This window comes from Rattus norvegicus, chromosome 14 (assembly GCF_021556685.1).
Source record: "Rattus norvegicus strain SHRSP/BbbUtx chromosome 14, alternate assembly SHRSP_T2T, whole genome shotgun sequence".
NCBI lineage: Eukaryota > Metazoa > Chordata > Mammalia > Rodentia > Muridae > Rattus > Rattus norvegicus.
The window spans coordinates 42,126,973-42,139,283 of record NC_141547.1 but is presented as its reverse complement, the minus strand read 5'-3'; the positions used below and the strand labels follow the sequence as shown (position 1 = coordinate 42,139,283).

Here is a 12,311-nt window from a genome sequence, read left to right as displayed (position 1 = left end):
ACCTGTCTGTATGGACGATTAGAACTCCATGTCCAACTGGTGTATAAGCAAGTCCTTCCTGTGTTTTCACGAAAGCTAGGGTAAACCACACGTCTCCCTCTTCCATTCATGCTATTCGCCATACTCTAAGACACATGGTAAAAGTTCAACTGTTTAAACCATTAGCTCTGGGCTCAGAGACTGTGTATATGACACCTTAGAGATGGCAGAGACTGGCTGGCTACAGAACTAGACTAAGCCTCACAATACCTCTAGGGACTTTATCCACATGATAGCCCAAACAGCTAACCGGCACAAAAGACAAGGCTGTTGGGAACTGTCACATCTGGCTGTTTTCCAGGGAGAACTCAGGAGATAATAGCATTTTATGTTGTCTCTAGACATATCCTCTCAGTCTTGATACTGATGCTGTGAGGTCTCCGGGCTAAGATCAGTATCACTTCATCCTATAAATGAGAAAGCTGGAATTGTCTAGAAGTTAGATGCCTTGCTCAAAGTCATACAGAATGCCATCAGCTGATCGGTCTGGGGCTAGAACTTAGGATTCCAACTCCTACTCCACATTCTGTTCTTAGATAGTGTAGCATACTACAGACAGAAATTCTAGCTGTACCCCTCCCCCATTGTCTACTTGAGTATGCCAGCCACACACACATAAACAACTCTGTCCTACCCATCACCCACTTTGGCAACAGAATATCACCATATAGTCCTAGTTTGCCTAGAATTTTCTATATAGACTACATATGTGGTGATCCTTCCTCCTCTGCTCTGGAGTTTATAGGGACTATAGGTGTGCACTCTACCACCTGACTTCCTCTGAATTTCCAAGACTGACTTATGTCCACAGGTGAACTTGGGTGTAAGGTATGGAACTCCCAACACTACAGTCCCCTAGAGAGCCAGGAGTGGACCAAGTGAGCACTTTAGGGCAAGTCTGCACTTGCGCCAAGAGAAAGGACAGCTGCTGGGCTGTGGCTCAGCGACCAGATGACTGACAGACTGCACTGCTTGTGGGAGATCAAAGCAGGTAGACTCATGGCGGTGCCAACAGCAGAGGGCAGGTGGATCAGGCTTTAGCTAGAGATCTGGTTAGGAATATGTTGGCTCAATGACGACCGGGCATGTTTTTAATAAAGTCTTTCATCTAAGGCAGTGGTTCTCAACCTTCCTAATGCTGCCACCCTTAAACATAGTTCCTCATGTTGTGATGACCCCCAACCACAAAGTGACTTTCATAGCTACCCCATAACTATAATTTTGCTGTTATGAATCGTAATGTAAATATCCGTTTGTTTTTTTTTTCCTGGTGGGCTTTGGACACCCACAGGTTGAGAATCACTCAAAGTCAACTGAAATAACCGGTGTGTTTGAGTTTCGTGAACTGACTCTTCATGAATTCCAGCTGCATGGTAGCTGTCTATAGCAGCGACTTTTTGGCCTGCTGTGGCCACCATACCTAACACACACAACTTAAAAGGTTTGTTTTGGCCTGTGGTGTCTGAGAGTTCAGTCCTTGCGGGAGAGAGTTCATGCAGTGGGAGCATGTGGCAGAGGCTCCTCACAGGGCAAACAGGAAGCAAAAAGAGCAGGGTGGGAGTCAAGGGCTGGGCTGCAACCATCGAAGGTCCTTGCAAGGGACCCACTTCCACCAGAGAGGCTTCACCTCCCAAAGACCCCCTCAGCCTGCCAGTGCTGCCGGCACTGACGGTGGTTATATTTTCAGCTCAGTTCCCACATGGAGAAAGCATGAGCCTGAGGGGACATTTCGGATGGAAACCTTAGCCTGTCCCTGTGAAATGACACCAGTATGGCTTCTTACTTATTACCAGGCTTTCCTCCTGAGCCTGGGTCAGCACCCATGTGTGCACACTTGTCGTTGAATGAGCAGATGCCCAGTGACCAGCTGCTGCACACGACGGCTGAAAGCCCTCGCTCCTGGTGCCAGGTATAGAGATGGGAAGTAGAGAAGCCCGCTGTGACATGATTTCCACACAAGTGTCTGAGCCGGCGGCAGAGGGAGAGCTGAGGCCCTGTTCTTCACAGCCGAGCTGAAGGGCCTCGGGCTCAGAGGACCTTTTAAATAGGAGTGTGGCACCCTAGAGAGGGAGAAATGGCTTAGGTAGAAACAGCCTGGCAGCGGACTCATTATCATTGTCCTATAAAAGAACCATCATTTTATTAGCCGCAAATAAACAAGAACTGCCTTCATTACGACTAAAACACCGTTACCTGGCAACCAGCCCCAGGGAACAAGGCCAGAGTATGTTGCATCTGCTGTGGGAAGCCATGGAAAGACATCTGCATTCTGGAGACCCTCGCTGAAGAGCCCTGCTGGATGAGGGAGCTACAGGTGCATCTGCTGAAGGCTGTGTTTTTCTCAGAGTGTCCATAATCCAAAGTTCCCTCCCAGAATCCTACAGGGCAGGGTTTGAGCACCTGCTGGTCCACTCTGGGTACAGCCACCAGTACACTGTTAATGGCTATGACTCACCCTGATTCCTACAGAGCCCCTTCAGGAAGGGGGCGAGCCTGTCTGTCTTTAGTTAGCCTCCTCAGGCATCTGCCAACAGGCCCTATCACTAACGGTTGATAATGACATCTCACTGATAAAGCGGCATCCTTTAGAATTCAGAGACTCACCCATGGCAGTCGGTTCCTGGATGAGTCACTTGGACAAAGGTAGTGACCAGATATTAACAGTGGGGGAAGAAGCCAGGCTTCTGCCAGGACTTCAGTATTATGCCCAGCCATGTTGGCAAATAAAGGCGAGGAAACAGCTTTAGAAACGCAAAACTCTGTCCCCTAGGCTCAGAGGGAAATGAGCTCTAGCCAACATGCTGTGTGTCAGCACTGCTGTGGGCTGGGGAGCTGTGGTTGGGAAGGTGGACCAGACCACGCAGGGTTAGGCTGGGCAGTCTGGCTCTGTGCCTTGGTATTCTGTGGCCAACTACACCCAAGCAGAGCACTGGGCCCTTCCTTCCTGGGGATGAGACAAGATCTGACTCCTCCCTCCATGAATTCCCACCCAGCAGCCGTGCCTCCCTGGCTATATCTCTTTCAAACAGGACTTGGCACACTTGTCAGTGGTGCTAGGGCCCGGCCTCTTGACTGAGTCATGCAGATATGCACTCCCCTTGACAAAGGGCATTCTCTTTGCATGGCTGATGCCTGGGGATGATTTTCTCTCTCTCTCAGAATTTGCTGCGATAAAGAGTCCCAGGATACACTCTCTGTATTGTGACCCTGCCATTCTCCTATCGAGAGTCCATTTCTCTACCTCTTAAGTCAGAGTTCTGTTTTGACTAACAGAAGATGATGGTGCCATTTCCTTCTCTCACTTGGCTCCTCTTTTCCTGCCCAGTGATCTCTTCTGCTAAAAGCCCCAGCAAGGCAGAGGATGAGTCCAGTGATGGCTGCACTAGAAGCAGATCCTCCAGGTCCTGCTGCCCACTAGTGGATCATGGAGGGACTGCACTGCTGTGTTGCTGAAGTCTGCACAGATTCCCAAACTCGGAGTCACGAGGGAAATGAAACTGTTTCTAACTACCAAGTTCTGGAGCAGTTTACTATGTAATACAGAGGACGAGATCCTAAAGTCACATAACTAGTAAGAAGCAGACCCTGCACAGGGCAGGTCCAGCCAGAGTCTGTGTCTTGTCCATATCACTGAATACTAAGTATGTTTGCTACACTGGCACTGAGCAGTCTACAACTTTTTTTCACTTAGTTAATGAGCCAACCATGCAAATCAAACCCGAGAGTGTCTCATGGTTCAGCATTTCTGAAAAAAAAAAAAAACTAAAAAATTTTCAATGGTACAAACTACTACATGCAGCTATAAAATCCCACAGAAATGCTAAGGCATGATAATGAATTTGTTACAGACCAGGAATAGATCTGAATGAGAGAAGACACTCCCTGTGATTTCCTGTTTCTCTCTCAGGGTTAATCTAGTGAACTGCTAGCTAATAGAATTACTTCATGGAAATTTATGCTAATAGGAAGCAAGGGAAGGCTCAGATAAATAAATCTCAAGAGAAATACTAGAACCCCGTGCTCATCTCCCATTTGTTTGAGAGTTCCTCTGGCCCCAACTGGTATCACTCTCATAGGATCCAGTGCCTTGGTAATAAAATGGCTGAGTGACCAAGCACTAACTGTGAACAGACGTAAGCCTTGGAAGGTACTGCAGTGACAGACCATGCTGATGTCCCCGCAGAAGATACATCAAAATCATGTCTTATTTTGATATAAGTTTTAAACTCAACAGCGTCGCCTACGAAGTGTTCTCTGTAGGCCTGCCGTATCTACATCTGTGTGGCTCTTGGACTCAGCAGTGGGATCCTTTGTCCTACCCCAGGACAATCATACCGACCTTGCTAATGTCAGCACACCATAAAGCAATGGGCCGCAGGAGTCCAGAAGTGGGTGAAGATTCCATCTATAGGCACTTCCCAAACTCACGTCCACCCCTGGCAACTCTGCTCTACCTCAACCCCATCTGGTCAGACAGCCAAAGCAACCTTAGGCCGGGGAAACAGTAGCTTGGAACATGTGGGCCTGACACCTGCTTAGGTTCGAGAGTCTTATGTTCAGGGTTTAAACCTTCTTATTTCCACCAGCTACGAGATGAAATGCATTATAAAACCTGTTCTAAGCATCACTTTCTTATGTACAGTGCGAGGAACTTGTGCATTTGCAGGACAAGTTCATGAACAGAGCATAGGGCCTGTGAAAGGGAAGCCAGTACCACAGCATTCCTCGTCTAGACTCAGACATAACCAATTGATCTCTGAATGTTCCGTCAAGCATCGATTAGGGCATCATTTCATATGCAATCTTCTAACCCCTCAGAATCAGGAGGGGCTTCTAATATGAAGTGTGCTCATCTTACAGACGAGGAATTCGAGACCCAAAGGATCAGATGCTTCCGACAACATAATCTTGTTTCTTACACTATGAATTCAAAAACCAATGCCCCCAAAGCCACTCCTAACAAAGTCACAGATACAAAGTGAGAAAGATACAAAGATACAAAGATAGTAGCAGCAGGTGGCTGGAGGCTCAGGAGACCCACATTCAATGCTGTCTTCTCCACTAGTTGTAGAACCCTAGAGTTCACTTAAAAAAAAAAAATCTTTAAAATCACTTGAATTTTAAATTCAACAATTCTAAAAGGTAGCCATTTTCTTTAAAGGTGCAATTCCCAATATTTTCCAGCAGGTGGCACAAAATCTCCTTTACAGAAACCTGAACAGTTGCAACAAAGGATGGAAAGAATTGGTGTATTATTTTTCAAAGCATTAACTTTTCTACAATCTGATCTTATTTTGGTGTTAATAATGCATTTGGTCAGCAATGCACCATGCGTCACGGGAGGACTAAACTCAGATTTCACAGCAAGAAAGTGGGCCGGGGGCACAGGGAAGACTATAAACAATGGGGCCTGTTAGCGCTTCCTACCTGGCCACCAAAACACAACCAGTCCTTTTGTAATTACCTGTGAAAGGCCTGGTTGTGGAGGGATATTTCAAACATTTTCTTCTCTGATAGGAGTCAGCAAAGAGAAAAAGAAATAATTGGAGAGAAATAACTTTAAGAGCACCGTGGCAGACAGTTCTGCATTAAAGAGACCTCTAGGGACTAAACATTTAAGTGGCTTTGTGGATTATTTCCTAGGATAGAGAGGGGACAGTAGAAAAAACCCTGAACATCAGAAAGAAATGATTACTTAAGAGCTTTAATTATGCTGTAAGAAATGCCCTACTTGCTGATGGCACTCAGCGGCGGAGTGTATACTTGGCAGGCTTGTGACTGTGGGTTGAATCTCTAACACGGGAGAGAGGGAGGGAGGGAATGAAGGAGGGAGGGAGGGAGGGAGGGAGTGAAGTAGGGAGGGAGGGAGAGGCAGAAGGTGAAGGGAGATGAGAAATTTAATACTAAAAAGTAATAGTTCATACGCAATAAAGCTAAGACAAATAAATAAAAACCCGGCAAAGCCCGGGGTGGCCTGGGATGAGAGAAGCGGGGTCTATAATATTACTGATGGGACTGTAAGTTACCGTAGGCTTTCTGAAAGCAATTTTACAGTAAGTGACAGAGCCGTAAGACTGATGGCCTCTGACCTGGCAATATCAGTTTTAGCAATCTGTGCCAACACAGTAATTGAAAAGGGGACATGGTCACCATTTTGAGGAAGCTGTGTTTCTGCTCTATAGTGTTTTGAACAACCCCAATGGTCTCAATGGAGGCTGCAGGACGATGCTGCCAATTAAATAGTGACAATGACGGCAATGATGAAATTAACATGGACAAACCTGAGAAATATATGTGAAATAACTTCCAAAGTGCCCCTTACCTGCACATAGAATCCTTGATGTCAGGCTGAGAAAGGGCATTAGTGAGAGACAGACTGCTTACGGTGCTATGATTATGAAGATGTTATTAATACTGGAAGCAGAGTGAAGGGCATGTGGGGGCTGAAGCTGGAGAACTTTTCAGTGAATCCGTAATTATTTCAAAATAATAGGTGTAAGAATTACATTGGAGCCCACATGCAGGTCGCCGCCAATCATACATGTATTTAATGTCTGAAACAATAGGAAGGCTCAAAACCATTTATGAGTTAGGAATGTACTTTGCCCTTTTGGGGGACTGTGCATGTGTGATTCTGTGTGTGTGTGGCCATGTGTGATTCTGTGCATGTGTGGCCATGTGTGATTCTGTGCATGTGTGGCCATGTGTGATTCTGTGCATGTGTGGCCATGTGTGATTCTGTGCATGTGTGGCCATGTGTGATTGATTCTGTGCATGTGTAGCTATGTGTGATTCTGTGCATGCTGCCATTTCTGTGTACGGGGTTCACCAGGCAACTGATCTTCAAGATTCATTGAAGATAAGTGGGGTTTCAAAGATGTCTAGCATTTTTTTTGGCCAAGACAGGGTTTCTTTGTGTAGCTCTGGCTATCCGAGAATTTACTTTGTAGCCCAGGCTGGTCTTGAATGCAGAGATACACAACCACCTCTGCTTCCCCAGTGCTGGAGACTAAAGGCATGCACCACCTCACCTGATCAATTATTCTTATCTTCCTAGAATGTAAACTTTATACGGGTGACATGGAAGACTTTTTTTAAATTTAAATTTGTGCATATGAGAGTATTTGTACCCAAGGAGGCCAAAGTGAGCGTCAGGTCCCTGACAGCTAGAGTTACAGGCAGTTAGAGGTTAGCTCCTGGAAACCGAACTCAGGTCCTCTGGAAAAGCAGCAAGTGCTCTCAACCACTGAGCCACCTCTCCAGCCCCAGGCAGACATTTCCATACAGATCTTTCAGATAAACAATCACTTCTTATAAACAATCACTTCTTATAGATATATAACATGCAATTAAGTATTTTTCGAGTGTGTGTGTGTGTGTGTGTGTGTGTGTGTGTGTGTGTGTAAGAATACATGTGCAGGCCAGAGGCCAACCTTGAGTGATGTTCTTCAGAAGCCATTATGTTTATTTTTTGAGATAAGGTCTCTAACTGGGACCCTGGGCTTGCCAATGCAGAGAGGCTGGCTAGGCATTGGGCTCCAAGGTTCCTCCTGCCTTTGTTTTCCCAGCTGGAGGTTTAGAATGCCACATACCTGACCTTCATGTGGCTGCTAGGGTCGAATGCCAGTCCAAGGCTTCACATTTACATGGCAAGCACTTTATACATGGCAGGATCTCAGCAGCCTAGAATTAAGGTTTAAAGGAAGCTTGTGTGTGTGTGTGTATGTGTGTGTGTGTGTGTGTGTGTGTGTGTGTATGTGTGTGCATGCGTGCGTGCATGCGCTTATTTGGAAGACGAGTTCCCTGATCTCAAGCAACCTGAAAATGAACATCTAGAAACTCTAGGTCACTTCTCATTTAGCGGCTCTGGGTCTCCAGGCAAATGGCAAGGCAGAAGTGGAAGGGAGACAGGGCTCTTCCAAACTGGCTTCATTAGCGTTCATTCTAAACTCGCTGACTTCTTCAAAATTAGCTAAAAGGATACTTTGGCTTTGATAGATGCTGCAATTCTGGGTGGCTTCCCTAGGCCCACTTCCATGGAGGGTTGGCTGAGAATGGCAGAGAATACAGCATCCCCTGTGCCCTCCCAACCCTCCATGTCGGTGACCTAACCTGGGCCAACTGCTCTTCATCAGCACCAGGTTCTCTTGTTACAGCCTCAGCCTGCTTCTAAGCCACACCGAGATTAGCCTGCTGAGGCTTGGTCTGCAAGAACCATTCACTCCACTTGAAGAGCTTGGAGTTCGGCCCTATTTCAAGCAAGGGTCACACCATCCCACTCCTCTGTGAGTTTACTTGTCATGGATAATGTCTATGTATTTTGCCCCATGCTTCCAAAGCAGAACGCTATGTTGTTGGCAAGACCCAAACTCCTCTGTATCTACACACACTCGGAAAGTGGCTGAGGACGATGATCGCAGAACTTGGTGGCAGCTCCTAGAAGACCTCTGCCTGAGAGCTCTCTTGTAGCCACTCTCTGTGCTCTAAGACTTGAGAGGTATTTAACTTCCTGGTCCTTGGTGTCCTCATCTGCACCCTGGAGACTGTGCTAGACAGACCAAACAACTCAGTATGGGGAGTGGGTCATCAGAACAAAAGCCTCGGGGTTGGGGATTTAGCTCAGTGGTAGAGCGCTTGCCTAGGAAGCGCAAGGCCCTGGGTTCGGTCCCCAGCTCCGAAAAAAAGAACAACAACAACAAAAAAAAAAACCAACCAACCAAACAAACAAACAAAAAAAAACCCAAAAAAACCAAAGCCTCTGGGACCACGTCCCTCAAAAGGCTGGCCCCTCATCAACAATGCACTGATTGTATCTCGAAGCACAAGAGTAGTTACACAGGCTCTGTAAGGAACAGGAAGCCCATGCACTGTGATGGCTATAAAGGTAACAAAGACCCCCCCCACCACCACCACTTTCTTCTCATAGTGAGCCTCTACATCATGAGGAGGGTAGAACAGGAATATTTTGAAGCAGATTTAAGTTTACAGATGTCCTTTCAAGTTTCTGATTGGCCCTCTTAAGGACATGCCCATCCCCTCTAAAAATCTTCAATGAGGGTAATGTACCGATAACACATGCCTCTCATCCACTTAGCCCACAGAGGCCCACAGCCCGGCAGCACACTGTACTGCTACATTTCTGCTGAGCTCACTGAGAGCTGCCGCCCCTGCCACTGCCCAGCACATGAGAGTTCTGCACTGCACTTTGCTAGTCCCGGGAAGGGATCAAACTTCAAAGCTAACTTGTTACACTGTACAAAATGATGCAGGTCATCTTGATGATTACACAAATACTGCAGACCTAAAACTGGAACAGGGGTTCTCTTAAAGTGTCAGAGAGACTAAGAGAGACAGACAATGAAAGGGATGTTTCTTAGTAACCACTCAGGGCTGATGGTTACTTAGTAGTGAGTGGCTCAGGGCTGACGGTTTCTTTAAAAGGGGGAGCGCCATTAGGCAGAGCCATTACTCTGATGTGGGAATACAAGCTAGTTGAGGAAAGTGTCTTTCTTACAAACCTTGGCTTCTGGGTCACTGTTGATACTACAAGAATCATCGTCATCGGCATGAGGGGCGTTTCTAGAAAGAAGAACATAAAACTGGTCTTAGAATTCTGTTGCAAAGACTAGATGCGGAAGCCATCCCTTTTGGCACACCCTCCTACCTGAGTTTCAAGGATGCATAGCGCAGTGTTGCTCCTTCAAACTCTTTTAAACTGGGGTCTGGGTTAACTGTGGCTGCGTGCAAATCCTAGAGGGAAACAGATCCTGTTAAGGTACAACAGAGAGACCCATTGCCCTGCCTCAAATACCAATGGGAAGAGAAAGCCCCAGCAAGAGGCGGAGAGTGGGGGTGAACGAGCTTAGGCAGAGGATGGCATGCAAAGGCTGCTGGGTGATGGTGTGGCTCACAAGCTCCGCCTCTTACAGACAAAGCAGCTGGAAACCACTCACAATGGGAGACATCAGTAAAGAAATAAGTAAATAAAAACAGACAACGGGAGTGCGAGTGGCTGGTCAAGAAGACTCGCCATTCAGCCCCTGCAGAACGCATGACATTCACAAGGAAGAAAACGAAGCAACCGCAGCCATGCAGAAAGGAATGAAATATATTAAATGATCTAAAATCTGACAATATACTTGCCTTCCAAATGTCACTATTAATCTTTCCCCCATTCAGAACAGCAAAATCACTCCATGGCTGTTTCTAGACATGTAATTATTCACATAGGGGGGAAAAAAAGCACATCGATTTAAAAAAGAAAAGAAAAGAAAACATAAAGGGGGGGGACACAAGACACTGTTGTTAGCGTTGATATTCACAGGATGGGTTAGGGAACTTGTCAGCACCCCCTCTCTAAGATACATCATTTACTGACCAGGATGGGCAGAGATGATAATTACCTGCCAGCGTAGGCAGCTCAATAGCATTTGACCACAGTGCGGTTATATTCTAAATGTGGTCCTAGAGGCAACCCGTGAACCTTCACAGTCCCCAGGCTACACAACTCCACTGACACCCACCACCCCATATACCTTCACGGTCCCCCGTCTACACAACTCCACTGACACCCACCACCCCATATACTTTCACGGTCCCCAGGCTACACAACTCCACTGACACCCACCACCCCGGCTACACAACTCCACTGACACCCACCACCCCGGCCACACACAGGTTTTCTAGAGATAGAAGTGGAATTAGGGATGTCAGTATGCTGGGTTGGAGACAGGGGAATGCTCGTATCTAAGAGCACAGAAGTCTGGGGTCAAGTTACTGTCCCTTCAAGGGGGAAAGGGTAATGGTAGGAATAGAGGTTTAGTCAGGAGCAGAGGTTAACATCAGCATTCTGATGACATTTATGCCCCGTAATGAAAAATAGCCTTGCACAATCTAACGCAAACCGATTCAGGAAATGTTCTACTTCTGGGCCACGAAAGCCTGTTCGGACCTCACACCTGGCAGGCAGGGCAATCATTTTCTAAATGGTTACGGACCACAGCACAGAGCCTCTTGGCTCTCGCCATGGCTCTCCATGTGGAAGCAACTCTTTCCATTCCCTTCGACAAGGAGAAAACTTCTCTTTTCTCCTGTGCTAAGGGAGTATTCACATATTTTTCATAGGCTTAGGGAACCAAGTGACACTAAAGGAGAGTTCTGTAAATCCTTCCTCAGATAAAACACCAACAGTGGAGAGTGTGCGACTGAGTGACTTTTCAACTGAAGTACACTGAGGATGAGCGGCAATGGTGACCCGCTGAGGTTCTCACTAAGGACAAATCGACTTCAGATCAATGCCCCGAAAAGGTGAGCTGACTCCTGACTTGGCAGGGTGGATGAGCTGCTGCTTACTTCCACTGTCACCACAACGGCTTTCTTTTGGGGGGCAGTAGGGCTCTGAACCCATACTTTAAATAGGAACCCTGCCTATCTTGGCATTTACACTCTATCCCTCGACCTGTGTTCGGTCTCCGCTGAGATTAGTGTGACCCGGAGGACGTGTGATCAGGCTGTGGCCCTGAGATGGAGCGGGCCCTCACGTGTGTGTGTTTGCCTGGGAAAAGCCATTACGTTTTGCTCCTATTTTAAATATATATTTTAAACTTTATTTTGTGCATGTGTGTGTATGTATGTGCACCAAATACATACATGAGCATGCAGAGATCAGAAAGAGGCATCGGATGGCCTAGAACTGGAGTTACAGGCGATTGTGTGCTGCCACAAGGTGCTGGAAAGCCTTGCAAGGGCTGGAAGCCCTCTTAGCAGCTGGCTCATCCCCCCAGCCCCACTGTCCTACTCTCAGAGGGACAGCGGTGGACAGGCTCCATCACTGCTCTGGACTATAGAAAGTGCCCCTGGCAGGAGCATGCAGCAGAGCAAGGAAAACATCAAGCAGTGAGTTTCGTTCCCAGCAAGGCCCCCGTGACTCAGCGTCAGGACCCTGGTGACACGTGGGCGGCTTCCGCTCTTCCTTGGGTTGAACTTTGAAAAGGGGCATCAGGTGGGGAACTGAAGAAAGTCGGGAAGACAATGTTTGTCTGGAGAATCACCAAAGGGAAAGGAAGAAGTGTGGGGGGCGGGGGGAGAAGGGGAGGGTGAGGAAAGAGAGAGAGGGAGATGGCAAGAAGAGAAAAAAGGAAGAAAAGAAAGAAGAAAGAAAAAGAGGAAGGAAGGAAGGAAAGAAGGAGGGAGGGAGGGAAGAATGGAGGTGGGGTGATGTCTGGGAAGCAGTCACCTGAAATCAGAAATCATCCAACAGGAACTCTGTTGGC

General features: G+C 47.1%; 1 protein-coding gene across 48 annotated transcripts in view; it reads right to left on the bottom strand.

Annotated features, from left to right (window-relative positions):
* Apbb2 (amyloid beta precursor protein binding family B member 2) overlaps positions 1-12,311 on the bottom strand; it is a 382,955-nt gene that overhangs the window by 85,834 nt on the left and 284,810 nt on the right. For 34 of the 48 annotated variants that reach the window (XR_015636597.1, XR_015636595.1, XR_015636591.1 and 31 more), the window contains 3 exon segments: positions 10,183-10,245; positions 9,704-9,789; positions 9,558-9,618 (listed from right to left, as the gene is read on the bottom strand). Coding sequence is in view for 31 of the 48 variants with exons in the window: in XM_087583035.1 (XP_087439161.1) it covers positions 9,558-9,618; positions 9,704-9,789; positions 10,183-10,245 (210 nt within the window). In the remaining 17 variants the exon portion in view is untranslated. 48 annotated transcript variants of the gene reach the window in all.